At 46.2% G+C, this 26,380-nt stretch overlaps 2 protein-coding genes across 3 annotated transcripts; both read right to left on the bottom strand.

Moving 5' to 3' along the window:
- Window positions 1-1,131: 1,131 nt before the first annotated feature.
- On the bottom strand, window positions 1,132-21,128 carry IVD (isovaleryl-CoA dehydrogenase). Of its 2 annotated transcripts, XM_074918061.1 has the most exons (12): window positions 20,968-21,128; window positions 18,427-18,516; window positions 16,463-16,514; window positions 13,541-13,710; window positions 10,756-10,849; window positions 10,164-10,300; window positions 9,048-9,144; window positions 6,105-6,198; window positions 4,861-4,942; window positions 4,365-4,469; window positions 3,681-3,753; window positions 1,132-3,540 (listed from the first exon to the last, which is right to left on the bottom strand). In XM_074918061.1, exons 1-12 carry the CDS (start codon window positions 21,097-21,099, stop codon window positions 3,407-3,409), a joined length of 1,260 nt encoding a protein of 419 aa, XP_074774162.1. In that variant the 5' UTR covers window positions 21,100-21,128; the 3' UTR covers window positions 1,132-3,406. The 2 variants fall into 2 exon arrangements, with proteins under 2 accessions (XP_074774162.1, XP_074774163.1); XM_074918062.1 differs by lacking the exon at window positions 18,427-18,516 and having other exon boundaries at window positions 20,968-21,127.
- An 84-nt stretch (window positions 21,129-21,212) lies between these two features.
- KNSTRN (kinetochore localized astrin (SPAG5) binding protein) lies at window positions 21,213-25,862 on the bottom strand. The gene is made up of 8 exons (XM_074918063.1): window positions 25,758-25,862; window positions 24,623-24,755; window positions 24,416-24,472; window positions 24,088-24,187; window positions 23,151-23,265; window positions 22,777-22,838; window positions 22,556-22,630; window positions 21,213-21,674 (listed from the first exon to the last, which is right to left on the bottom strand). Exons 1-8 carry the CDS (start codon window positions 25,819-25,821, stop codon window positions 21,543-21,545), a joined length of 738 nt encoding a protein of 245 aa, XP_074774164.1. The 5' UTR covers window positions 25,822-25,862; the 3' UTR covers window positions 21,213-21,542.
- Window positions 25,863-26,380: the final 518 nt, after the last annotated feature.

Genomic DNA, 26,380 nt, shown 5'->3' with positions numbered 1-26,380 from the left:
TCCCTTCCACTGCAAAATTCACCTATAAGAGATCAAACAGAGCCAGAGCTTTGCTGCCTTCAGGACATGATGCTCAGACTGTTCTTCCATCAGGTGGTCAACCATCGGGAACAGGCTGCAGAGCAGCTCTGATCACCCCAGCAAGAAATAAATCACCGGAGCTGGATGCTCCAGGAGCCAGCAGCTTCAGCAGAGGAACCCAGTGTGGTTTTTCTTCTTTCAAGAAATCGATCAACTGCTAACCCGTGAAACCTACCCAGCTGCTACAGGATGGATGCTTTACACCTACAAACCAACTGTGAGAGCACCTCGAACTCCAGGGGACGTCTGTAGATTCCCAGGGAGCTGGGAGATGCTTCCTTACGACCCCACCGCATCCCATATTACCCCATTTTACACACACTGCTAAAATAAACTCTGTGTTTACCTTCACGACTAATACCTTCTGCTCTCCGAGCTTTCTCTGCTTAGTAGCCAGCCAGGTGCAAACAGGGCAAGTATCTTGAAATCCAGGAAAGGTGCAGCACATCCAATCCTGCCCTGCCATCAGCCAAAGGCTTATCAGACCAGGCCAATTTCCATTACAAATTCAGAGCAGCCACCGTTAAAATCACATCCAGAGGCACAGCATCCTTGAATGTTTTCCCTATTAGCTCTGCTGCTCTCCAGAGGAGGCCTGCAGCACAGCCCAGATATACTACTATAAATGTATTTCTTTGAAAATGAGAGTTAGGGGGAAAAGCTGTGGTTGGGAAAAAAGAGGGAAAACAACGCTGTACCCGCTGCTGCTGCCAGCTCAGGTGCACTGCAGTGGGTACCACACAGGGTTTGCACCCACCGCTGCTGGGAAACACCCCCAGGGGCACAGGGCACCCAGAAAAAGCTGATTTTATTAGTATCAAATAAAAATGAAGCGTCTTTCTTCCTGAAGAGCCTTCCCTAGCCCTTTGTTTTACACCATAGCAAAACCTGCTCAGCACAAGGAAAGTTGTCCCTCTCCCACGGCATCCCATGCAGTGCTGTTGGGGAAGCGAGGGTGGTTTGATTAACAAAACCCTGCTTAAGATTTATGAACTTCTCCCTCCGCCCCGTCCCGTCATGCGTTAGACATTGATTCATTTCACCTTTAACTCCAAGGTGCTGATCAGCCTAGAAAGTGAAGGCATTATTTATTATGTGTATTAAAAATGAGACCTCTCCAACATTAAAGAGGACAGGTTTAAAAATCTGCAGGTCCCTTCTGCCTCAGAAAACCTATTTTTAACGATCTGAATCTCACAACATCCTGACATGGCTCTAACGCTCATTAGAGAAGCTCCTCTGGCCAGAGCTGGATCATAACAGTGATTCAGTTCCTCTGTTCTTTGGAAAGCCCTCAAGGAAAATTGCAGTGATTCATCCTTGTATTAAAATGCTGAAAAACATACAGGTAAAATATGAGTTTCCAACACGTGTTGAAGATGCCATGCCCATGCTCCTCCCCGCCCCTACAAGTGCTCCCACAACCTTTCCAGTTAGATTTGCCCTTTTACTGGGACACAGAAGCTGCAGGTACTGCAGAGAGCAGATGAGCTCTGCCCCACACCGGCCCCAAATCCAGCAGCCAGAAAGCAGAGGGGCAGCCGGTGGCACTGGATGGGACATGGGCTCTGGGGCTTGGGGCTGCCCTCGCTGACTGAAGCAGCAATCTGCTGCCAACATCACCTGGGCAAACGTGGGAACTCCTGCCCTCAGGCTGTCATGGGACACCACTCTGGGGTGTAGCAACTGCAGCGGTTTGTGACTTGCATGTACAGAAGATGGTATCTGCAGTCATTCTGGGATAAAATACAAGTCTCTGGTCACTTAAATAAACCCTCACATTAATGTAAAATAACGCACTTTGTGTTTCAAGTCTCATTTCCAAAGCAGTTTTAGGTGCAGCTCAAAAAGATACTCTTGACGGGTCACCTCTGTCCACTCTCTGCTACCTCCATCCAGAGATGAAGGCTGAAAATTAAACCCTGGGACCCTTCCAGAGTGACAGCCATCCACTGCAGCTGAATAAACATGAAGTTCAGGAAGATGGCACTGCCACCATGACTTTAGATGCTGTTTTCTATCTCTGGATAAAGTGAAGTTTTATAACTCTTATAAATATAAAACACTTGGTGACCTAGATGGCAATTCAGGAAAGTGAATTTTTCTTGAATCGGTGGCATTTTAAAATTCTGTATTAGTCTACTGTCACCTAGTAGAGACGGATGTAAATTATAACTGAAAAAATACACAAAGCTTAAAGCTCTTTTTTTAAACTTCTGGGAAGTTGCCTACATGGCAACTGTTTAATTAATTGTTCTGTCATATTTACAACATCCAATTTCTCTTTGTGATTCACTCTTTAAGGCTGGCAGTATAGCATGCCATTTGCTTTAATAAGGCTAGGTAAACTTCAATTTGCTGTATATAATATGCACTGAAAACACCCACAAACACCGCTGTGCTTGCTCTGACTTCTCCAGCCAACCGAAGGTGGAGTGTGAGTACATGCTTTTGTCGAAAGAACAACCTTCGGAAAAAAAAACAAATAACCCCAACCCGAAAAAGTCAACCTCCTCCTGCCCGCTTCATTCACGGATGTCACAATACAGGTCTGACGTTTTAACTGTTCCCAGAGTGATGGATGGTGACACCTCGGAATGAATAACCCAGCGGGAGGCCGTCAGTCAGAGCTGCTGAGTCTTGGGGCTGCCCTGAAATATCTTGAGAAGCAGCAGGAAGAGGAAAGGAAGTATGCAGAGAAAACAGATGTGGTATGAAATGAGGTTTTAGGAATCATCACCTAAAACACTGCTTGTGCATCAATGATGTCTGGGTGTCCAAGACAGCCACGCCCACTGTGCTGCTGGTGTTGAGTTCCCAAAATGGAAGTTATTAAACCTATCGGAAGGTCACAATGGGAAATTTCACCTGCCAGTGGGAATATGCTAAATGCTATTTAATCGCACACAGGTTTTTTTTAAAAAGAACAAAATTGTTCCTTTTTTTTGAGGGGGGGTTTGGCTTTCTGTGCTCATCAGTGGCTGCCCTTCGTTTCAGGCACAGTGCTCACCAGCCTGGTTTGACAGGGACACGTCCCCTGGGTGAGCCTCCACGCTGTAATGCTGAGCTTCAGGATGGTTTATGAACAGGATGAATCAGGAGAATCACAAGAAGAGAAAAAAACCCACTTTTCCTTCCACGCTACCATCTGATTCGTTTTGTCAAAGCCCAGTCCAACAGCATCTGTTTGCAGAACAGGAGAGAGGCCACAAGTGACAATCCCAGAATCACAAGCAGGAAGAAAAAAAAAGAATTGTGCGCTTCAGCTTCTCTGGTCAAAGGCCTCATGGTGGTGGTGAGTGTGTTGCCTCTCCACTGGTGGGCGTTACTTAAAAGTGGCATTAAAGGCCCTGCCAATGATCAGCCTGCGCACTTCACTGGTGCCTGCCCCTATCTCATAGAGCTTGGCATCGCGCAGGAAACGCCCCATCGGATAGTCATTGATGTAACCGTTCCCACCTGCAACCAAAAAGAAGTCACAAGTCATTTCTTCTCTCTGGTTTGAGGGGCTGAGGGTGAGATGGGAAAGAGCACTGCTCCTGTGCCACACTTGGCTCTCCAGCCATCACTCAAAGAAACAAATGCTGCCAGGGACTTACCCAGACACTGAATCCCGTCCAGAGCCACCTGGGTAGCACACTCTGCGGAATACAGGATCACTCCTGCGCAGTCCTAAAGGAGAGGGCAGTCAGGAAAGGGGCCACCTGCCCTTCTCCAACCTTTCCATTACCCTACAGAGAGCTGCTGACAAGCCTGAACTATTCGATCACAAAGGCACAGGATTCATTCTCCAGAGAGCAAGAAGCCGCAGCAGCTTTTCTGTCACTACAGAACACTGCGTCAGGTCTGTAAAGGCCATGTGAAGACAGAAAAACAAAAACCAGAGTGCAGCAGGGGAGCCTGCTGCACATCATACCCACAGGAGAGCAGTGTGATTTGATTTGGGATGCAGGGCTCTGTGCTCTGACTGTTAAACACTAGGTGCCCTCCTTTGGTGGATAGGTGGTGACAGTGCTGGTTGTTGGAGACACCACCACCTTGAAATGACTGCTACAGCCCCTTACAATAGCCAGGATATTGTGTTCAGGCTTCGGATGCTGCTAAATCTGTTGCCTTGTAGAACAAGGCTTTCTTTTTCTTTAGGAGCAAAAAAACATGCTTTGGGCTGTGAGTGAGTCATTTTAACCCCCAGTACAGAACATCCACCCTGCTCACAATGTGGGACCAAAGGGAAAGGAACCCCCCTGCAGATGTAGACACAGCCCGGGTGGAAGCCAGCTCACCTTGGCATTGAAATGGCCCTGGTCACATGCCTTTGCCACGTTGTAGACGTACTGCCGACACGCCATCAGCCGCGTGTACATATCAGCCATCTTGCCCTGCATGAGCTGCATGTTGCAGAAAGCAAGTGAGACACGAAATGAGTGAGGAGATGATTTTCTGCATGAGCACCAGGGATCACGCACTCCCCAAACTACCTCAGAGAAACTAGACAAACGAGAAGACATGGATTTGGCAGACCTAAGTGAGGGAGCTGGAGGTTGTCAGTTCACAAACCCCCTGATGTCAGCCACAGCCCCTCGCCCACCAACGGTGGTCTCAGGTAAACAGTTTCAGAGACCTTTTAACCTTCTCACCACATCATCACACTGTGCAGCCCCAGCACAAACTCCAGGCAACCTTCTCCTGCAAAGCCCTCCCACAACAGAGCTCTCTGTCTTCTCAGTTTTGAAGATGAAAGCAAGATGACAAAAATTTCCTGTTCCTTTTCCGTCTCACCTGGAAGTGGCCAATTTTCTGTCCAAATGCTTCTCTTACATGTAGGTATGGAATTGCATGGTCAAGAACAGCTTGCATGAGCCTAGGAAAAGCACAGATGCAGGAAAACAGAACTATTAATAATAATTAACCCTTGGAAGCGCAATCTAAGGCAAAAAGGTTCTCATACCCAAAATGATATGCTGCTGTCTTCTTACAGCTCCACTCAAACAATGCTAACAATAAAATCCAAAGGTCCCATTTTTCTCCCTGGTGCTCTACATATTGCTCATCTGGGACATCTTGTGGTAAGGTCTTACCTTCTTAATTGAGGGGACGGAGATGAGGAGCTGAAGAGCTTCCTTACAACTGCAGCCAGGACAGGTTGTGCTGCCCTGCATCTCCAGAGACCACCAATACCATAAAAAAAGTGTAGGCAGGAACAAGAAGGGTGAAAAATCCTCCTTCTGCTTTGTGGACGGTGGTCTTTCCACATGAGGATTAGTACAGAGAAACCACTTGGGAGGACAAAAGGGCTGTATAGTAGAAGTAATTAGTGGGGAGCTTAAGGACTGAATAAATTAAGAACAAACCCTTTACCCAGTCCAGTGGTCCTTCTATGTGACAGTCTGGATAGTGTTTTAGATTTTAAGGGATTGGTGATGCAAATAAGCTGGTTATTCTCAGAATAATACACACTGCAGGGATACACAAGCCAGCAATTGGGGACCAAGGCAGATTTACCATCTCTGGAAACGTTTACATCAAGGCTCCTGCTTTCAAAAGCATGCTCTGGAGGATCTGTGGCCTCTGGAAGGGCAGAGATTTGCAAACTGTCTTTCTGGCATTGCTTTTTCTATCCCTTGCTCCTCAGAGGGTGTTCCACATAAATGCTTTCACACTGAACAGAACCTGCATGAGGAGCGGAGAGGTGAGGAGAGCAGAGGGAAAGGTGGAGCACAGGCAGAGCAAGCTGTGGCTGCCTGGGAGTGCTGAGCCCAGTCCCCTGCAGCAGGAGCCCATCAGAGCAGCTACAAAAAAGCTAAAGAGCACCTGGGATCTCCTTGTTCCTGCCTCCTCTGAAGCTTGCTCCCTTCCCACAACCCTGACCCAGCCTCTCCTCTCAGAAGCTGCCCCAGTATCTCAGTTCTCCATCCAAGACACATCCTACTGAGAGCTGCAACCCTGCCTGGAGACCCACAGGACCAGGTGATGGTGAAGGATCCTTCTGGCCTTACAAGCTGTAGAAGATGATAATCCCTTACCCCAGTGGCCCACCAGACAGGACCAGTCTCTCCAGATCCAATCCACTCATCAGAACGTAGACTCCTTTGCTCAGCGTCCCCAAGATATTTTCAGCTGCAATTGGCAAAGGAAAGGGATTTACTAAGGTAAGCTGTTGTCTGAGGGCCTGTGTTTGTCGGGGAGAAGATTCAAACTTTCTGTCCCGTTCACCTTTCTTTTTGGCTTGAGACACAAACACTCAGGATGAGGCAGACAGGCACTGAGTTTGGCTACGTACACTCCCTACCACAGAAATGTCCTTTCAATTCTACCAAGGCCAAAACTGAAAAGGCAGTAAAAGGTTATAAAGTGCACCTACAATTGCTGCTACTCTCTTGTCTATTTTCTAAAGAGTAAGGTGCTGTCCAGAGATCTTCCAGCTCAGCATTTGTACTAACAAGAACAAGAGACTTAACAGCCTGTGAGGACAAAGCGGGAGCCCCTTTCACCAGGCCAGTCCTTTGTAGGTAACCCAAAGGGACAGCAGCACCACCTGATGTCTGCTGAGTCTGCATCTGAAACAAGTGCAGATCCCACTCTGACATGCTTGGGTCACCTCTGGGAGCATTCCCAGTACAGGAGCCAACACTTAGACAGGCAAGCAGTCAAAGCTCACCTCTTACCACGCGGTGGAGTGATATATATTAGTCTTCCACAACTGGAGAATACAGTCATTAACCCCCCTTCTGTGAGGGGGGCTGAACAGGACATTGCAGTTGTCTTTTCAAAACGTTTATTTATAACAAGTATTAGTTCTGTGAAAATTAAACAGGAAAATAGCCACATTAGATAATGGTCTGAGGAAAAAAACCTCAAGAAATGGTTTCACTGCAGGACAATCTAAAGCATGCAGTGATGTTAACAAGTACAAAAAGAGAAGCAGGAACAAAAGGCTCATCTCAGCAAGGCTGCACTCTTACAATCAGGAGAGAACTTAAAGCCTAACAGCTGTGCTTTGTAGATGGACAAAGATTATCCACTGATCACACCATATAGGAGAACCAACATATACTTCAGGCTTTGATCACCAGCGATCCCAGAGGTGTGATATGCAAAGTGAAAGTGAGACAGGACTTGGACACATGCAGATAGCCTCCTGGAATAATCTGGTTTTCTAGAAGCTCATGGACTGCATTGTCTCCTGCTTATTGAAAAGGGTGTTAGGACAAGGAATAATGCCTTTAAACTGTCAGAGGGCAGATTTAGATTAGATCTAAGGAAGAAATTCTTCCCTGTGAGGGTGGTGAGGCCCTGGCACAGGTTGCCCAGAGAAGCTGTGGCTGCCCCCTCCCTGGAAGGGTTCAAGGCCAGGTTGGACGGGGCTTCGGGCAAGCTGGGCTAGTGGAAGGTGTCCGTGCCTGTGGCAGGGGTGGGGACAATGGATGGGCTTTAAGGTCCCTTCCCACCCAAACCAGACTGTGATTCTATGTTTTTGTAGCATACGAAGAAGTGCAGCTTCTGCAGGGCCATCATCATGATCCTGGAGCTAGAAAGAGGAAGAAGAAGAATGAAGCTTGGCTTTCAGAGAAAAAGCTCAAAAGCCCCACAGACAAGAAAGAAAATTACTAATAGCAAACAGTACTTTGAACAGAACACAAATGCCAGCATCAATAATAATAAAGTAAGAAAGCTGTTCATGAGTAATGACTTCTCACAGCTAAAAAAGGACTGAAGAGCCTGAACACCTTCCTGTATGTCCAGGGACAGGGATGGGGGGGTATGTGGTGAGCTGAAGGATGTGTGTGCTGACTGCACAAGGTGAGCAGACCTGCTGGCTGCGTATCACAGGAGAAAACCAAGAAAATGTTGGGGCTCTGAACTAACTTTCACCAATGCAAATGACTGAATGAATCCAAGGACAACACTTACTGTGACTAAAACACCAGCCACTCAATGGAGCACGTCTGGCAGTGAAACCCACGTTATTGTACAGTGGATGGAATTGTAGTGCTAGGGGACATCTTGATCTGAGAGAGAGAGATCCTGCAGACATAGGAAATGGCATCAAACTGGCTCAGCTTCCAAGGCAGAAGATCAGAAGCAGCATTAATGGCCGGAGTGCAAAGTGTGTTAACTTTCAACACTGCAGTGATGTTCTTCTCCGAGTTATCCAAAAATGGAAATCCTGTTACCATGAGAACATGCTGTTCTGTACGGATGATTACCCAGGAGATGATCTGAAGACTGGGGCACTGGCCTTTCTGATTTCAGAGCGGAGGGATCCAATAAAGTTAGAAATGTCAGATTTCAGCTGAAACTCTTCCACTTACTGCAAAGCAGCTTTTGGTGGTGTATGGGGAGCAGGAGAGTTACTTGCTCTGCAGATATGCAATTAGGATTTTCATGAGTTCAGATAAGGCACATCCTCCACTGTCTATAGAGAGGCTGTATTTTTCTATCAGCAAAAATAGTCAATGGAGTAACAAAAATGGTCATTACAGTGGCCCCTGCTGAACTAACTAATGGGGAAAAGGCTGTACATTTTCAGGCCCTGACCCTAAAAGAACTCAGAAATGTTACAGGCAAACCAAAACTCCATTGGCTACTCTCCAGTGATTTTGGAGGAAAAAACCAATCTTCGGGACAAATAAGCTCTCCTATACACAAGACAAGGAGCTCCAACGAAACAAAAATGTTTCTGTGGAAGCCTCACCTAGGTTTTGCAGAAACAGTGGTTAAGAGTTAGGCCCATGAGGGTGAAACAGGAGTGAGCTGGCAAGTGATGTGCTCCTTCCCTGGAATCCAGCAGACTGCACTTTTCCAGTTTCACCGGCTCTGTTGTGCGGTTGCCAAAGAGCAGATAACCATCTGCAAAGCCCTCTGGGTCACAGTCTGAACATGCATGTAATTAGCGATCCAATTTATCTGATCAAGAAGACAGGAAACCACCTCGTGCATAGTGCCATAATTTGAACCCAACTCACCCGGGATCTTACAGTCTTCAAAGATCAGTTCACAGGTATTAGACCCTCTCATTCCCAGCTTATCCAGCTTCTGGGCTGTGCTGAAACCAGGCATTCCCTGCAAGGTCAAGACAGTAAAAACACATTTCAAAGCTCAATTCTGACAGAATAAATAAAATCACTAGAGATCTGTGAAATTTCCTTGACCACACGAACATACGTAGGGTACCAGAGGGAGTCAAAGGGAACTGCCCACTCTGAGAAGAACAGGTGTGAGTTCATGTGCAGGGGAAGCAAATGAGCAGAGAAACATGCACACATGGGGGACACATATGAACTGAGCCCATTCATTTTCTCATGTACATAAACATTAAATAAATATTTATTTGGACAGCTGCCAACCCTGACTCTCCTAGAGTAACGGCTGCAAGCTTTGCCAGTATCTGAGCTCTCAGGTTAAGTCCATCAAAAGGTTTACTGATCTCTTGAGATTTTATACTTCCAGTGCTATTTATTTTATTATGGCTTCCTGTCTTCCTTGTGGTGACAGAAATGTGTATAGTGTGGCCTCAAATAATTAAAAGGGAAGAAAAAACCCAACAGATCCCTGTTTTCCAAGGGCTCCCTGTTGAACAGCCCGTTTCTGCTCCCTTTGGTCTGTGGTGCTTTGCACGCATGTTTGGGTCATTTCAGGGTTTCACAGGGGCAGTGCAAGAAAATGTGGGGAAGAAATGAATAGAGCAATGTCTTGGCTTAAAAAAAACCCCACACCAAGTTGGATAATAAGATAGTATTTACAAGGCCTCCAATATCTCTGTCAATTTTTGGCACTGAGCAAGGCCCTTTATATCAGAATCTTGTCCATTCTCCCTACATCGCTAGTGCTAAAGAGTGGTTACATGCTTGGATACCAAAATTCAGGAGAGCCCAACTGCCAGTGCAGTACATGACAGCTCGCTGGGGTGGAGGACTTGTCTCATGGGTTTATAAAATTCAGGCAGAAAGTAATTTGTCTTTGAGCAAGGGGCTGACACCTATAGAAAGAAAACTAGCTGACTTCTAAATGAGCCAGTTAGAGTGAAGGCGTGAGTTTTGAAAACCACACTACAATAAGCTTGTGAGAATGATTAAACCTACCCTCTCCACAATGAAGGCAGTTATACCTTGGGAGGCTGGAACAGCATTAACATCAGTTTTAGCATAAACGATGAGAACATCTGCGTCTGGCCCATTGGTGATCCAAAATTTGTTCCCATTCAGCACAAAGTAGTCTCCTGGAAGCAAAGAGCTGCAATCTGTTAGCTCACAACAGAGCAACATCTATACTCTCACTCCATTTATTTCAAAACAGGCTTCCAAGGATGCCCTTTAAGACCCCCAAAACAACACACAAATCCTTCCCAAGTTCAAGAAAACTAATTTCCTTAGTTTCTGAAGTCCAAAGACAGTTTAACGAATGCCTGACAAACTGAGTGGTTCCATCACACCACCAACCTCCATCACCACAATCGGAAGTCTGCTTTTAGACCTCCAACCACCCCCCTCTGTCTTTGCTACCTGGCTTAATCACGCAGTGAATCTCCTGGGAGGCAGCACAAGCCTGCAAACATGGCCTGGTACACCCAAGGCTAAGCACTGCATCTCACTGGGGTTGGAGATGTCAGTCTAAATTTACAGGAGATGTTATTTACACTGGTTATCTATCCAGGCAGCACACGACAGGCTTTACCTTTCTTATCTGCTTTCAGCTTCATGGACACAACATCAGACCCAGCATTGGGTTCGCTCATCGCTAAGGCTCCAATGTGCTCCCCGCTGATTAGCTGGAAGAAAAAGCAAATATAAGAAAGGGAGCAAGAATAGTAGCATTGTTTCTATTCCCTCTTCCGCCCGCCTTCCTTTTTTTTTTTTTCTTTTCGGCACTGAATCTCCACAGTAGCTGTTCTATGCAAGAACTGCAAACAAGAGCTGCTGCTCCTGGTCGAGTCCTCGCAGGGAGCTGTCCTGTGCTGCTGTGCTGGGGGCACAGAACCAAGTCACAGTGGGACAAGAAGGATGACTCAACTCGTGCCTGGGCTAGATGACTGCTTATAAAACACCACCCCCAGGAAGGTGCCAGAAGGACCACGCAGGCAGACATATGCCTTTCACAAGCTCCTTGTTCTGCACTTTACGACTGCCCTTCCACATAAGCAAGAGTTGTTAAACACAAAAGGCCAGTGAGGGGGATGAAAAGAGATTGCAAAGTTCTCAGCAATGTTCTGACAGCCCGGTCCCCCACACTTGCACCACAATAGCAGATGGACACCCTCCTTCTGTGCCTGCTCATACCAGGCTCTAGCATAGCTGTTGCTTCCTCCTCACTGTTCCCTTCATACTGCCCTTTTCTCCTTCCATTTTTTTTCTCCCTATGTACTTTTGTCCATCTTCTCCTCCTTTTGATCCCTTATATTTTTAAAAAACGACTCATGCTTAAAATACATGTTCAACCAATTCAATCCATCAGTGCACTTCTACAAAATTCCTCATGATCTGCTCCAAACTAGTTGAGTACCTCTGTCATGAACCAAGACAAGTAAAAACTAAAATGATGGCACAGATCACTGAAGGGCAGTGAACAAGGGCATTAAAACACACCTGAGCAGCAACAAGGATGATTCAGGGTTACGTATCAGCGGGCTGCACAATGCTTTGAAGAAACAACACTGTACTTTGCATGTGGTTTAAATCAAGTTTCTTGCACTGATAATTTCAGTAGCTGGGATTCAATGTACCAGTTAAGTTTCTCCATACATTTAAATACTGAAACTTGTTTAACATGCTTTTGGCTTTAAACTAAAGTTGTTGAGGAACCTCAATCCACCCCACTCCTACCAGTTTGGTGCCAGTGCCAGCAGTAGGTGCTCAGAGCCTGGCGAGGGGTCCCAGGGCAGCAGGAAAGCACCTGAGGAGCAGCACAAAGTAATTCCAGCCAGTAAGTCAGCTTCCTCGGGGCCCAACTGAAAACGTAGCGTGGGGAATAACCAGGAGGGGCTGGAGACGTGGGCACACCTTCAGGGCTCTGGGTGTTGGCGCTGGGGAGCTGTGGGGGGATGGCTCCTGTGGCTGGAGTGCTGGGATGGGAGGACACGGGCTCTCTAGGGGGGACGGGTGGGGAGAGGAGGAGGGGGTCACCCTCTATGTCAGTGCCCAGCTGGAGAGCACCGAGCTCTGCCTGGGGATGGGTGAGGAGCCAACCAAGAGCTGGTGGGTCAGGATTAAAAGGAGGGGAGGGACAGGAGCCATTATAGTGGGTCTGCTCCAGGCCACCCCACCAGGAGGAGCAGGTGGATCAGCCTGTCTATAGACAGACAGGAGCAGCCTCATGTTTACAAGACCTGGCCCTCCTGGGGGACATCAGCCCCCCTGATATCTGTTGGAGGGACAACCCAGCAGGGCACAAACAATCCAGGAGGTTCCTGGAATGTGCTGATGAGAACTTCCTTCTGCAAGTGATGTAGAAGCCAAGGAGAGGTGCTGTGCCAGACTAGCTGGTGGGGAGTGTGTGAAGCTCAAGAGCAGCCTTGGCTGCAGTGACCATGAAATGGTGGAGTTCAAGGTCCTTAGAGCAGTGAGGAGGGTGCGCAGCAAGCTCGCTACCCTGAACTTCAGGAGAGCACTTTGGGCTCTTCAGGGATCTGCTTGGCAGAGTAGTGTGGGATAAACTCCTGGAGGGAAGAAGGGCCCAAGAGAGCTGGTTAATATTCAAGGATCCCCTCCTCCGAGCTCAGGAGTGTCAGCATCCTGGCAAAGAGGAAGTCAGGCAAGAATGCCAGGAGGCTGCATGGATGAACAAGGAGCTGCTAGACAAACCCAAACATGAGAAGGAAGCCTACAGAGGGTGAAAGCAAAGACAGGGTGCCTGGGAGGGATACAGAGAAACTGTCCAGGTAGCCAGGGATCAGGTTAGGAAGGCCAAAGGTCTGATAGACTTAAATCTGGCCAGGGATGTCAAGGGCAAGAAGAAAAGCTTCTATATGTATGTTGGTGATAAAATCCCTTCCAATCCAAACCATTCTGTGCTTCTATGAGTCACAAACATCAGTGCCCCACATGATGAGGAAGTTTCACATGTAATTAATAAGCACAGGCAAACCAAGCATTTGGGCAGTGAGAAATGGAGAATAGGAAATAGGAAAGCAATGACTTTCATTCAGAAATATCAATATTTGGGAAGTTGGTAGAATATCATCCAGTGTCACCTCAAAGCCTCATTTAGTAACACAGCTCCAGGGAGCTGGACTATGCTGCCTACACACACGGACCCTAGCACAGGCTGAGGTCTTAATGATGGATTAATAGGACAAAAATTAACTAACTAGAGAAGGCAAGTTTGGCAAATACAATATTTCCTAAAGTCTGGGTGACTGAAATCGGCTAGCGCTTACAATTCGACTCACTGTGAAAGACACTCATCCTTGCATGCAGCCAAAACCCAAACGCTTTCCAATTTCCCCCCTCTTTCAGCCACATACCTTGGGCAAGTATTTGTTTTTCTGGGCCTCATTGCCATTACGCACTAGCTGGTTGATACAAAGGTTTGAGTGGGCACCATAACTAAGCCCAATAGCTGCTGATGCACGAGAAATTTCCTCCATCACCAGCACATGGTCCAGATACCCCAAAGCAGATCCACCATATTCCACTGAAAAGAGAAGAGAAACCTCACATTAACCACCACGGAATATATTACATGTGTGCTGGATCCCAAGGTCAGGCTCAGTCATGAATGAGACCTGAGATACTTGAAGAGACCTTCTGGTTTCGACTAAAACTGTCCCTGAGCTGGGCACCTCTGGCTTTCCCCATCCACTCTGAATTTCAATTTTCTTACCTTAAAGGCACAGTGATATTGCTTCTTCAGCATAATCAACAATTTACTTGTACGGCATAGTTTTATACATACAACATGCATAAGGATGCATCTAAAACATCCTACTAACACTTGCACAATAGTGAGTTCTTCTTGCCAACCACCCTTAAATGTTATCATGAAGATTAAATCACAAAGTGGCAACCTGTGGACAGAGGAACACAGGCCAACTTCATGAAGTCCATGCTTGTCAGTTAAAAACAAGGACCCCTAAACAAGTGAGGAATCCTCAAACTGATCAAAAAGCGAGGCACTAAGGACTTTTCTAAACCTGCAAACGTGCAGGAGGCCAGCATTTTGATGGGTGGATGATTCAGAGCGAGAATGTAATTCACCAGTGGCGAGAACATGGATTTCAAGAGAAGATGAAGTGAGACAGAGCAGCACAATCGTTGTAACTGGGAGCTGAGCTGGGCACACTGAGCTGAGACGACAACCGGTGGTGAAGATTAAAGGCACACAGTAGAATAGGGAGAGAGAAGGCAGGAAAAAAGACAAGGCTGAGAAATGCATAATGGCCTTGAGCAGCTGACAGCCTACATAAATATATACATATATATACCTACACACACACTTACATACACACAAATACAATCACAGCCCAGTGTAAAAGCTTTGTTCTACAGGCAAGAAGCAAGTGATTGTACTGCTAAGAGAAGAACTAAAACAGGAGGATGTAAACACTGCAAAGCAGTCAGGGAGTTAATCCAGGAGCACTTACTCATCATCAACACGAATGCTGTAAGCAAGCAGCAACAACAGCAGGAGCGAATGTGTTTGTACACTCAGAGTGACCAAAGAGCTGAGCATGTAACCAGGGCTCGAGGAGGGCTACTGCTCTACCACGTCAAACTAACACAATTGCCACTGGCATTACACGCAGCCTTTCCTCCCATGTCATTCATTCTGACTCCTCATCTGCAGAGCTCTTCACCCTCTGAAATCACGTCTCTCTACCACAAATCAGGGTTTAGGGTTTTACTACCAATATCCTAAAAGATGTGTTTGACAATTTCTTACATATGCCAAAACAAGAGAGTTGTCTATTCCTTCCTATAGAATGGATGGGGTTGGTGCTATTGCCTCGAGAAAGGAAAGGTAACTGCCTGCTGTGAGCACTACTGGCCCATGATCGCTTTGTCCTGCAAGAGGTACAAGAAAATAATCCTGCCAGACAACTCCTCGTATAATACAAACCACAGTGTGATTTAGAATGATGCTGCCCTTTCAAAATTACTCTTTATGTCAACATGCCTGTATTATCGTTCTGTGGTAGCTCCATAATTGCATTTCTTAACTTAGCTCTTTATAAAATAACTGGAAAATTACAAACCAATGTAGTTTTCTTAGTTTTAAGAAGAAAACAAAAAGCACTTATTTAAAACACTCCCTTAATAGACTTGATGCACTGGTGCCCAATCATGCCATTTAATTGAGCATACGCCTTCAGAAGATTTCACATTATCTTCACATCCTAAATCCCAGTCTCCACCTCCTACAACAAAACCAATGCCAATAAAGAAAGCGCACACAACTATACAATCAAAAATAAGGCAAAAAAATCTGGGCATAGGAGGGTTTTAGAGGCAAATCTTTGAGGAAATCAAAAAGGACAGGACTCATGAGGGGATGGCTTATTTATAGTGTGGGAAACTGCTGTAAGCCTCAGGCACAACATCAAAGAAGAAAGAAGGTAAGAGTGAGAAAAAACAGGAGCAGCAGTAAATTGGGAAGAGTAAAGAGAAAGAAAGCAGAAATACAGACTCTTTCAAGCAGACGCAGTGCCACTGAAAGAAATGCAGCGGCATTATTTCAACGCATTGCTATTCAGCTTGCTTCTGCAGAAGCCTTTGCAGACGCACATCTAGAAACACAGACTTTACGATGGGGAAATAAAGGCCCCATTGGCTGCTTTTCTCCACTAAGGGCTTCTCCTCATTACACTGTGTTAGTGCATTCAGCATGACCACAGCAGCCTCAGTAATCTATAACATTCATCAAAACACTTTTCAACTAACCTGGACAAGGCTGAATAAGATTTACCCTGATTTTTTCTGACTGGTTGGATGTGGTCAGCTCTCCATTAGTTATCACAGCTTTTCACAGCATTGTTTTATACCCTCTAACTTCTCCTATTAGAGATGGATGTTTGTTCTAGGATACTTTTATCTATAGCTCTCGTTCTTCAAAACTTGCAGCAAGCGCTTCATATTGGAGAAGCGCAAACATGTTTGAGTTGCATACATTATATCTGGAGAAACCATTTTTGAATGGCATTTTTAAATTGTAAAAGGCATTCTATAATCATTCAGAAGTCTAACGAGGTAAAAAGGATGCTGATTTGGTGAAGAATAAAAAAAAAATACCAAAAAGTTTTTAAAAACCATGAAGCTAGGAGCTTCTGGACAAAATGGACATCACATCATAGACAAGGTTGCTACAAACTGGAACAGGTGAGTTCAAGTTGTCTCTCTTTTGTCTAAAGAATCACCCACCAGAAGGTAAAAGGTGGGAACAAACTTACCAGGAGCTGTGATCCCCAGTACTCCCAGTTCCCCAAGTTTCTTCCAAAACTCCTACAAATACAGAACAAGCAATCAGTCCAAGCTCACAGTCAGGGCATCAGCATAACAAGATTTCCCAGGTAGCTCACCGGACGCACCAGTTTACCTTATTCTTGTGATATCTCAGAGATAAATACTCCGATACCTATTCCTCCTGCAGCAGCAGCTCCATCCTTTGGACTAAGAACTCAGACAGACTTAAGGACATTAGTTGTGCTACACACAGGAGTAGTTTGTTGAATTCAGCAAACATTCACAACTTAAATTTAATTCTGGAAGGACAGGTCCTAAAATTTAACTCAGGAGAATTTTGATGAATTAAAGCCTCCCATTAACTTCAAAACCAGCAATTCTAGGCTTTCATCCACTATCTCTTGCTAAAGATAATTTAGGATGTTATGACTCAAATTTATGTTTTTACCTCACGGATCCTTGTCACTGTGCTTTGGCAGCACTGTGTAGGCCTATCAGGCTGTGGTTGCCACAAATAGCAGTTAGCATAAGTTATCCATGACTGAAACCCTGGATATACTTAGAAGAGCTGCTGTTAGCTGGCAATTTAACTCTTCCAGTAAAACAGGAACTGGTAAGTAAAGCCAAGGAGGCTTCCTAGGGAGAGATTAAAAAAAGGGAATGTTCAAGCTGAGCAGTCAGAGGTGCTGCCCACCTCTCAGGCAGTACTAGAGGAGTTAGAAAAGGTGACCATGACAGAGAATTTGTGAACACTTTGGACTTGTAAAGCTAAAGAAGCTGAATCCACAAGGACCACTCAAGTACATAACGCATAGGTTTTCAAGCCTGCCAGGACACGCACAAAGACTGGACAACAATACTGAATTTTGCTTAGTTGCATACGTAGGCTACAAAGTTCATCTGCCAGGGGACAAGCTGTCCTCCTTGACTGCTGCCTCCTCCACTTGCCCATTACCCAGATTTATCCCTCTGGCAACACCAGCACTCACGTGACAGGTAGACGATTCCAGGCAGAGCTGCTGCCTGACTTGAGACAAACCACATCAGCTGTGTCCGGCACACGGTGTTGCAGAGAAAGAGGGAAGCTATGACACAATGCAGTAGCAAAAGATGTCACCACTGAAGACCATGCGTATGCTAGAGGGGCCACCTCATTGCTGCTGCTTGAGACTGCAGCCTCTCCCTCGCCACACGATGGACACACAGGTGAATGCTTGTCACACAGCCTCAGTGTCCAGTGATAATTATCAGTGAATAGTCTCCAGAGACTTCAAAAAGTATTATTCAATAGCTCTGGATGACATCTGGTGTGCCAGACTAAATTTATATACTTAACTTCAAAGCTGTGCATATATCCCTGAAAATGTCAACATCAGAGCTCTGGGAAATCCTAGCAGATGTTCTGAGCTTTTTAAGTCTTGTGGAGCTTATGAAAACCAATAGTTAGATCTCTCCTTTTCATCAATCAAACCCTCCCGCTGCAAAGAATTTGTTGTTTTTATTAGGAAGGCAAGTTTCAGCTAGACAGTCAAACAACTCTACATTTCAGCATTTGCACACAATATTTTCACAACAAATTTAAGGGAACTCAGATGTCCAAGAATGGGCCCTAGCCAGGAGAGTACAAAGCATGTATTAGAGGAGGAGTCTGAAGGAGCCAAGCAGAAATACAATGATAAGAATCCAAACAAGACCATTATCAATCCGTGGGTTTTTATTATTTTTTTAATTGCATGCTGGCTGTGTTCTGCCCCAGGTTGCTGAAAGTTGTTAACAAAAGCTTAAAAAGGAAATAAAAAAATTGTTTTCTCTATGGCTTTCAAGTCTGAAAAGTTAATGCATATGTTCCTGCGGTGTGGACTGGGATTCTTTGTCTGGACTAATGTACAGGATCAAAGTACAGACAGGCTTTCACCACCATTTATTTTAAATGCACACATGAAATACTTGCCCGCATGTCTTTGAATTCATTTTCCTGGTCAATCTGTTGGGCCTTTGGAGCCAAATGCTCTTGACAGAACTTTGTCATGGTCTGTCTAAGCTGGGAAGAGAGACGGAAAAACACATACGTTACATCTCATCCACATACTGTCGTCTTCTTCCTCAGGATGCTGCCAACATTTCCCTGCCAGGAGACTTCAGGCTCCCAAGGAGCACAAGACCATAAAGAAATCCATGTTTCAGGTTACTGGCTGAAAGACCCCCAGAAAAGTCTTTTAGTCTTTTAAAGACAAGATACTGATGTACTTAAGTGCCTCTCAGCATTTAACCTTACCCCAACAGGAGAGAATGCTACCTAACTGCTGCCTGCACTAGGGCTTCAGGGGATGTTTTTGGTCAGGGAACTTTGAGAGCTGATGAACTGAGATTATAATGTATTATACCTATTCAGGAGCTGCTTGTGGTTTCATTTAATTATATGCAAATGCCTGTAATAAGCATACATATTAATTAAAATGTGTTAGCATATCAAACTGGAACTGCATTAGCTATCTTACTATTTTCTACAGAGGAAGTTTTATAAAGTCAGGTATGCTCATTGATCCAAGTGTTAAAAATCCCAAAATCTTTTTCCAAATTTTAAAATCCAAATACTTACATACATGTATTCTGCAGAAGTCTTACACTAAGAAAAATATGACCAACATATGAATTGTTTTTAATCTGAAGATTTAAGAAGTTTGTCTAGATATTATGATAGATCTTAATAATCCCATTTTTCCTTTTGGTCCTTTATTCCTGCATGTTAATGTTGGTGAAGGGACAGTCTTAAAGACTGAAACTCTATAACCAGAGCCTGTAGAAGGGGCAGAAGCAACAAACCAAAATATACCCAGGATCCTCTGCCCTTCTCTCAACCTCACATCTAAAGCAGCCTCTTTTTTATAATTAAAAAGATATGCTAGTTTCCATGGCTACCCAGACCTTTGGTTCCAGTACCACAAAACAAGTTTCCCCTCTGTTGATTTTTTTAAAGTTTTTAAACATTCCATTGTTAGAGTTGACAGCAGGAAAAATGAGCATAAAGCTTAAAAGAAAAAAAAAAAACGCTTAAAACCACAATAAAAAGAAATATCTTAATCAATTAGAGACTAAGGAATAGACTCAGACAGATATCCCTGACACTCTAAGCCAGTTTATAAATTAGTGCTGTTAATTCACAGCTTCACTAGCATTACTGAAGATTGATTTCTGATTTTTTTTCAGCTTTTCCACCAGACAGATATGAACTACAATAATATTTTCTTCCTTTTACACGTGCTGAATGTAGAAGCACAAAGAAACATCAAATTAATATGAGCTCGTAAGGCTACAAACCATGAACACAAGCCTGGTAAAGAATAATTCTACAGTTAAAAAAAAAGAGAATGAAAGGAGAAAGTTTATTTTGTACATCTGTATGCTTGCACTGTTGTAATTATCTAGAAAATAAGGCTACAGCTCCAGACCTGAGAACCACCAAGGAAGAGTTTCATTGACAGAAGGCTGTCTGGACCAACTCTTTGAAGCTGCTACCTTTCCCTCCACACCCTGGGGCAGCAGGGAGTAAGCACTGTGATGGCTGGCACTGGGCTGCTGTAGAACACAGGAGGAAACAGTAAAGCTAAAAACTATTATCCTAAAGTTTAAGGTCCCCCATAGGGCAAGAAAACAAGCTGGGAGAACCGCAACACTTCTTTTGAGAGGATCTGACAAGATCCAGTCAATATGGACCTGCTTGAGCAGGGACAGAGGAGCCCACAAAGATGCTCGGGGGGGCTGGAGTCCCTCCCCTGTGAGGACAGGCTGAGAGAGGTGGGGGGGTTCAGCTGGAGAAGACTCCGGGGAGACCTTAGAGAGGCCTCCCAGGACTGAAAGGGGCTCAGGAAAGGGGGGAGGGACAGGACGAGGGGTAATGGGTTTAAACTGACAGAGGGGAGATTTAGATGAGATCTAAGGAAGAAATTCTTCCCTGTGAGGGTGGTGAGGCCCTGGCACAGGTTGCCCAGAGAAGCTGTGGCTGCCCCCTCCCTGGAAGGGTTCAAGGCCGGGTTGGACGGGGCTTTGGGCAACCTGGGCTAGTGGAAGGTGTCCCTGCCCAGGGCAGGGGGTGGCACTGGATGGGCTTTAAGGTCCCTTCCTACCCAAACCAGTCTGTGATTCTACGATTTGCTTTTTTGGTGCTCATATTTCGATCATTATTCCTGATCAAACAGGCCCCAGGCGCACGCAGCGGACTGTATTTTATCACGCGGTGCCTCCCCGTGCGCTGTCCCACGGCGGAGGCGCCGCCGGTGGAGCTTCTCGCCACGCCCGGAGGACACGTGGCCGCACCACGCCCCCTCTGCACGCCCGGGGATAGGCCAGCTCCCCCCAGTGGCGGCCAATCACCACCCGTCATCCCCGTCACACCCCCGGAGGGGCGGGGGGCCGCCGGCGTCCCGGCGCCCTCCCGCTCCCCCCTCAAGCGCGGCGGCCGCCCCCGGCCGCGGGAGCCCGGCGGATCCGGTACCTGCCGCTGCTCCTCGCTCAGCCCGTTGACGGTATCGTCCACCGCCAGCCCCGCGCAGCCCCGCCGCAACAACCGCCCCAGCGTTTGGCACCGCCGAGCTCCGCGCAGCCCGGCGCTGACCGCCGCCGCCATGGCTGCCCCGGGCCCGCGCTGGTGCGCATGCGCGGCCCCGCCCCCGCGGAACGGCCCACCCCTCCGGCGGGGCCCGGGGCGGGACAGGGCGTCTCCACATCCTTCCAGTACGTTTAATGGGTTAAAAACACTTATTACTTATTGAAGTACAATATGCTGAGGGACCGAAGCGGAGGAGCCCTGCACCTGCAAGGCGAGAGGGAAAAGAGAGTCCGGGCAGGGCCCTGCAGGCACAGGATGGGCAACGAGGGCTACTGGGCTCACCCCAGGGCTAGCCAGGCACCGCAGCTCCCCGCCACCACCAGCGGCCCGCTCCCGGGTTTAGGCCGCCAAACCTAAGAGCTAGGTTTGCATAGTAGAGACCACGGAGTAAGGAGTAAAACATCCAAAAAATTAAAAAAAAAAAAAAAAAAAAAGAAGACAGTACAGTCCATCCTCATGCCTCACACAGCCAGGAGCAGCTCCAACTCATCAAGCGCTGCAGAATGTTCCCTGATTTCTGCCTGGAAGGAGGCGTGCTTCTCCAGGGACTGCTGTCTCCCTTCTCCGGCCGATTGCCACTTGGCCATCGCTGCCTGGGGAGAGAAGTGAGGGCGCACAGCGTTTTACTAACAAAGTACTGAAAAGCAAAGCCAAGCTCTAAAGCAGCTTCAACTAAAGTGTCTGAACTCTTCAGCAGTGTCTAACCTGCTGAACTGAGATTAGCCTTGCATGACTGGGATGTTTCTGACAGTTCCTTGTGGAAAATGGCAATTTATCTTTTAATTGCCATTTAATTATCTTATAATTTCCCAAAATTTAGGAAGTCTGCTATAATAGCAATTTCACTGATTAGCTCTGAAGCTTCTCACCAAGAATTGCAGAGGTGTAATTTAATGACCGTTTGGGTTGGTATATTGACAATATTACTGAAGTTGCTTGTGCATGTGTACTTCGGAGTTCCCAGACTGCCTGAGCCCACAGGCCTGCAACAGCCTCCAAGTTAGACCAAGTCTGAATTCCAGCCAGACTGGTGGATCAGCGTCCTGCCAGTGGTGCTTACAACCTTCCGCAACACAGGCTTGAAAACCCTCTCCTGAGAGGAGCTGCTCTGAGCAGAGCACGTTCCCAGCGCTGTTCCCATCTGTACTTTGGAACTGATTCAGCCCAACTTGAAAGCTATCAGTCATTTCTATCACTTTCACCTTCTGCCTTGTTTCAAGTTCAACTGTATGTGATTCAACTTGAAATGGCCATGAGAACTGACATTGCCCCACCATAAACTTTGCTTTCAGCCCTTTATGTAGAAGGGGAGTAACACATTGTTTTCTTAATGCACATAAAACAAAAGGTCAGTAATACTGCAGGCTTTCATCCTCTAGTTCATTTGGAGAACTGAGCAGCCCTGGGAGAAACAAAATAACCTTCAGAATCTCACTCAGTACCTGGTTGAGCTGAAACAAAGTCACAGCCTTACCTGAAGCACCTCCTTTTCTTTTGCAGTTGTTTGATTAAATTGCCTCAATTCTTCTATGAGATTCTCAGTTAACAGCTGAAGAGCCAAAAGGAAGAGTTTAACACAATGCCAATAAATGTAAGTCTCAGCAGCTGTTTCCACAACATCGGTAGGAAAGGGCAGTAGCACACAGACCTCTCAAAGCCCGTGTAAGTCCTATTGCTATTTCAAAATTTTCTTACCGTTGTCTGCTTTTGGCATTCTTGTGTTTTTTCTTCCTCCTCCAAAATGTTGCCACCTGTAACTAATTTGTGAGATGCATTAGTGAACCTCTAATATACAGATAAATTTGCATGTAAGAACCAACAGGTTTGCAAAGTAAATTTCTACACCAAGAAAGACTACGTTATTCTTAAAGTTTATCCAGAACAAGGCCTACTACAGGAAGTAGCTTTTTCTCTTAAGCTAGAAAAAAAAAATCCTCCGGAGTTACAGCAGTATTTCCTTACCAAGGAAGCAGAGTCCAAATGTCTTATGAACAGTCACAACAGCAGGAAGAAAAAAAAAGTTCTGAAGAATGAGTACCAGAACGGTATGTGAAGTGCATAGTCCTTACCAGGATCAATGTTTCTGCTTTCTAAAATCACCATGCAAGTCTCCTGAAATTTCTTGAGCTTCTCAATTTCTTGTACCAGGGCTTCATTCTCCTCCTTTAACTCCTTTATAGTGCCCTGTCATTAATAGAGGTTGAGAGTGAACTAATATTTTGTTCCCATTAGTCAGCAATACTGAGTGTGATTCTCATGGCTAACAAGCGCTCCACTAGCACCAAGAACCAGATCTTGCCCTCCTGTCTCTACCACTGTTGGTAATTACTCTGTTGCAGACCCTTACTCCTGCTTCTTGGCAGGATTAGCACATCTATCACATCCACATGTCACATCAATTCTTCCACACACTGTAAGAATTTGATCCTAAATTCCTTTTAAGCAACCCTAGCATATCTTCTCTTGTGCTCCCTCTCATACATATAAATAATTCAAAGACTTTGAAGCATTAAAGAGCATATAAATATTGGGAAGGGCATCTTCAAATCTTTAAGCCACAGCATTATTCCCTACACAGTTCAGATATTGCCAAGCAATCGGATAAGCTGATCAACCTCCAGTTGAATGCAATTCTCCAAGAGAATCAATAAGCATCTGGATTAGGGTGATCCAGCTGATGGTGGCAGAAGCTTTTTGTACATTTCACAGGTGGTCTCAAAGGCTCATAAAGAAATCAAGCTGTGAGATAAGAGGAACAATCATCTCACCGATTAGTAACTGGCTGAGAACTAGGAAATCAAGTGAGGTTTTACAGTTGAAGGCTGCCAGTAGGGCCTCTGGCATGTGACAGAAATTGTGCTAAGCGTGTCCTAGAGCGATGGGTAAGAGGTGGTAAATAACAAGGTGGCAGTTCTGAATCTCAACTTAATTCAAGAAAGTCCTATTCGTTGGAAACAGAATCCACTGAACAGTCCCAGCTCTCTCAGCCTTTCCTCCAGTCCTTACCTGTGCTCCTGTCAGTCTGGAGTGTAGCTGTTGTTTGGCTGTTTCCAACAGCTGGTTCTTGGTCTTCAGCTCTGCTTCTAGTCTGTATCTGCTGAGAGGTCTGCAGAGCCAAACATTAAAGATTTAGGGGCAAAAATGTCAGTATTGCACACCTTCTCTTCTACTTCCACAAACACACTCTTTTTTGAAGCATTTGTTCTTGTTTCTGACAAGAGCTTTAATCAGCAAACTTGGCAAGAAAGCTGTACAGTGGTGAGAGCTCATCATAACTCTCCAAGAGGGAGCATTACTGCATGAGGGCAACTAACAGATATTTGAGGAAACATACCCTTTTGTAGCTGTCTTCTTTGAAGGGGGTTCTGCTTTCTTGGCAGATTTAGGCAACCTTGAAAGATGGGTAAAATACAATTAGCAGAAGACCACTGAATTCTTGCAGATTACCAAGTCAATTAGATTGGCAAAATATGCAAAATGCTAAGACATCTGTAGGACGTTCGCCAATTAATAAACCCATCAATATTTTCCTTTCATTTACCCTTGGTTTGTAGCTTTGAAGACACTGTCTGCTGGAATGTTTGAGCTAAAGTTAGAAATAGGATCTTTGTTGAACTCAAGATCTGCTGTTTTGCTGACACATTGTTTCTTTGAAGGAAAAGCCATTTGTATTTCTGCAAGAAAAAGACAACAATGAAAACACTACGGTCTTAGAGGTCTCCATAATATGCAGAACTACTGGATTTTAAGCCTTCAATTTGATGTAAATCACAGTTATATCTGGCTAGAATGGAGGCTTTAAGGTAGTGACAACTAAGGGCAGTCTTCAAACTTCAGCCAGGATTAAGGGTCTGGAACAAGCCACTGATAACTCAGATGGTAGACTGTTAAAACGTAGTTAGCAGGCTTGCACTAATGACAGGAAGTTTGAAAGGGGTAATGCGAGTGTGGTAATAAATGAGGTCTCAACATGAAGCAGACAGCATGCCACAGGGTTCCAAGCAAAGCTGTTCAGGACTGGAAGCAAAACAAAACATAGCCCACAGGGAACTCTCAGTTAAGAGAGCAGCATGCCTCAATTCACTAGGAATAGATACACTTCTAAAATAACACTATAGAGAACTAACTTTTAATGTAAAGTTTATTTGGCTTTAAACCACAGCTGTTTGAGCACATAAAGCTTTGTTCACATAGTGGATTTAGGAAGCTTATTTTCCGTCTCCTCCCTCGCCAAGGTAATTATTTTTCAAACGACGCCCAAAAGCACATTTATAGTAACGTAACATGGGAGTCTCCACTGGTACAGACTAGTTCCCATGTTTTTAACGTGAAACCTGGGTGCTTCACATTTCTCAAATGCTGTAAGTAGTAACAAAAGACTTATGGAAGTAAGAGCCCCTGAAGGAAAGGATCCGCAACCTCAGCGGGCGGGACACGCACTGGAACCCGTCTAGCAAAAAACCCGTGAGCTGAAGTCTTAACTAGAAACAAAGCAGTTGAACAAAGCCTAAAATTAGACTTTCAACGGCCACCGCAGCCGAAGGCAGTACCGGAGCTCCCCAAGAGGCGCACCACCCCCCCGACAAACGTCCCCTCGCCCCCGCGGCCTCGGCACCCCACGGCGGAGCACGGCAGGGCAGAGCCCGCCTTCCCCCCCTCCCGGAGCGGGCACGCACCTGCGGGCGGGCCGGCGCGGTGGAACGCGCTGTAGACGGGGATGCGGGAGGCCTCCCCCTCCATGGCGGCCGCGCTCCCCCCCGCCGCCGTTTGAATCGAGCCCGCCGCCCAAACGGCCGCGCGGCCCCGCGCATGCGCACAAGCGAGCAGCGGGCGCCGGCGCAGTGCGCGCGGGGAGCGTGCCGCGGGGGGGGCGGCGTGTGGGTGTGCGCGTGCGCGCTGTTTCCCGCTCTTTCGCCCCTTCCCTCAGGGAAGGCGCCGTGGGCTTGGCGGGATCCCCAGGCGGGGAGACACTGCTCCCCCTCGTAGCTGCCTTCAGGGGAGCCGGCCGCCGGCGGGGGGAGCCTTCCCTGCCTCCCTCTGCCTCGCCCCCTCCGTTGGGCACTCGGGGCCTTCATGGAGAACTTTGCGGGCCGTGGAATCCTCCCTCCTGTGCCATCAGGGTGTTGGTGCTGCCGCTTTGGTTAAAATCGCCCTCCCACACGATAAGGGGAAAGGAGGCATCTGTATGGAATGTTTCCCAGTGTAATTAGATGTTTTTGCAGTGTTTTCCAACAGTTTTCAAAACGGGTGAGAAGTGCCCCCAGATAGTAATGGAAGCAGCTCCTGTGTGGAGAGGGTT

The sequence above is a fragment of the Athene noctua genome, chromosome 14, assembly GCF_965140245.1.
Source record: "Athene noctua chromosome 14, bAthNoc1.hap1.1, whole genome shotgun sequence".
Lineage (NCBI taxonomy): Eukaryota > Metazoa > Chordata > Aves > Strigiformes > Strigidae > Athene > Athene noctua.
This window is presented reverse-complemented; position numbering and strand designations above follow the sequence as displayed.

Bases quoted from the DNA above. Each gene is read 5' to 3' on its own strand.
- IVD (XM_074918061.1), bottom strand. From the start codon at position 21,099: ATGGCGGCGGCGGTCAGCGCCGGGCTGCGCGGAGCTCGGCGGTGCCAA. The intron at 18,517-20,967 runs GTACCGGATCCG...CTCTCTTCCCAG, and splicing joins TGAGCGAGGAGCAGCGGCAG to CTTAGACAGACCATGACAAA. The intron at 16,515-18,426 runs GCAAGTATTTCA...CTGTATTTGTAG, and splicing joins ATGAATTCAAAGACATGCGG to GAGTTTTGGAAGAAACTTGG.
- KNSTRN (XM_074918063.1), bottom strand. From the start codon at position 25,821: ATGGAGGGGGAGGCCTCCCGCATCCCCGTCTACAGCGCGTTCCACCGC. The intron at 24,188-24,415 runs GTATGTTTCCTC...TTGGCTCTGCAG, and splicing joins AAGAAGACAGCTACAAAAGG to ACCTCTCAGCAGATACAGAC. The intron at 21,675-22,555 runs GTAAGGCTGTGA...TTCTCTCCCCAG, and splicing joins AAGAAAAGGAGGTGCTTCAG to GCAGCGATGGCCAAGTGGCA.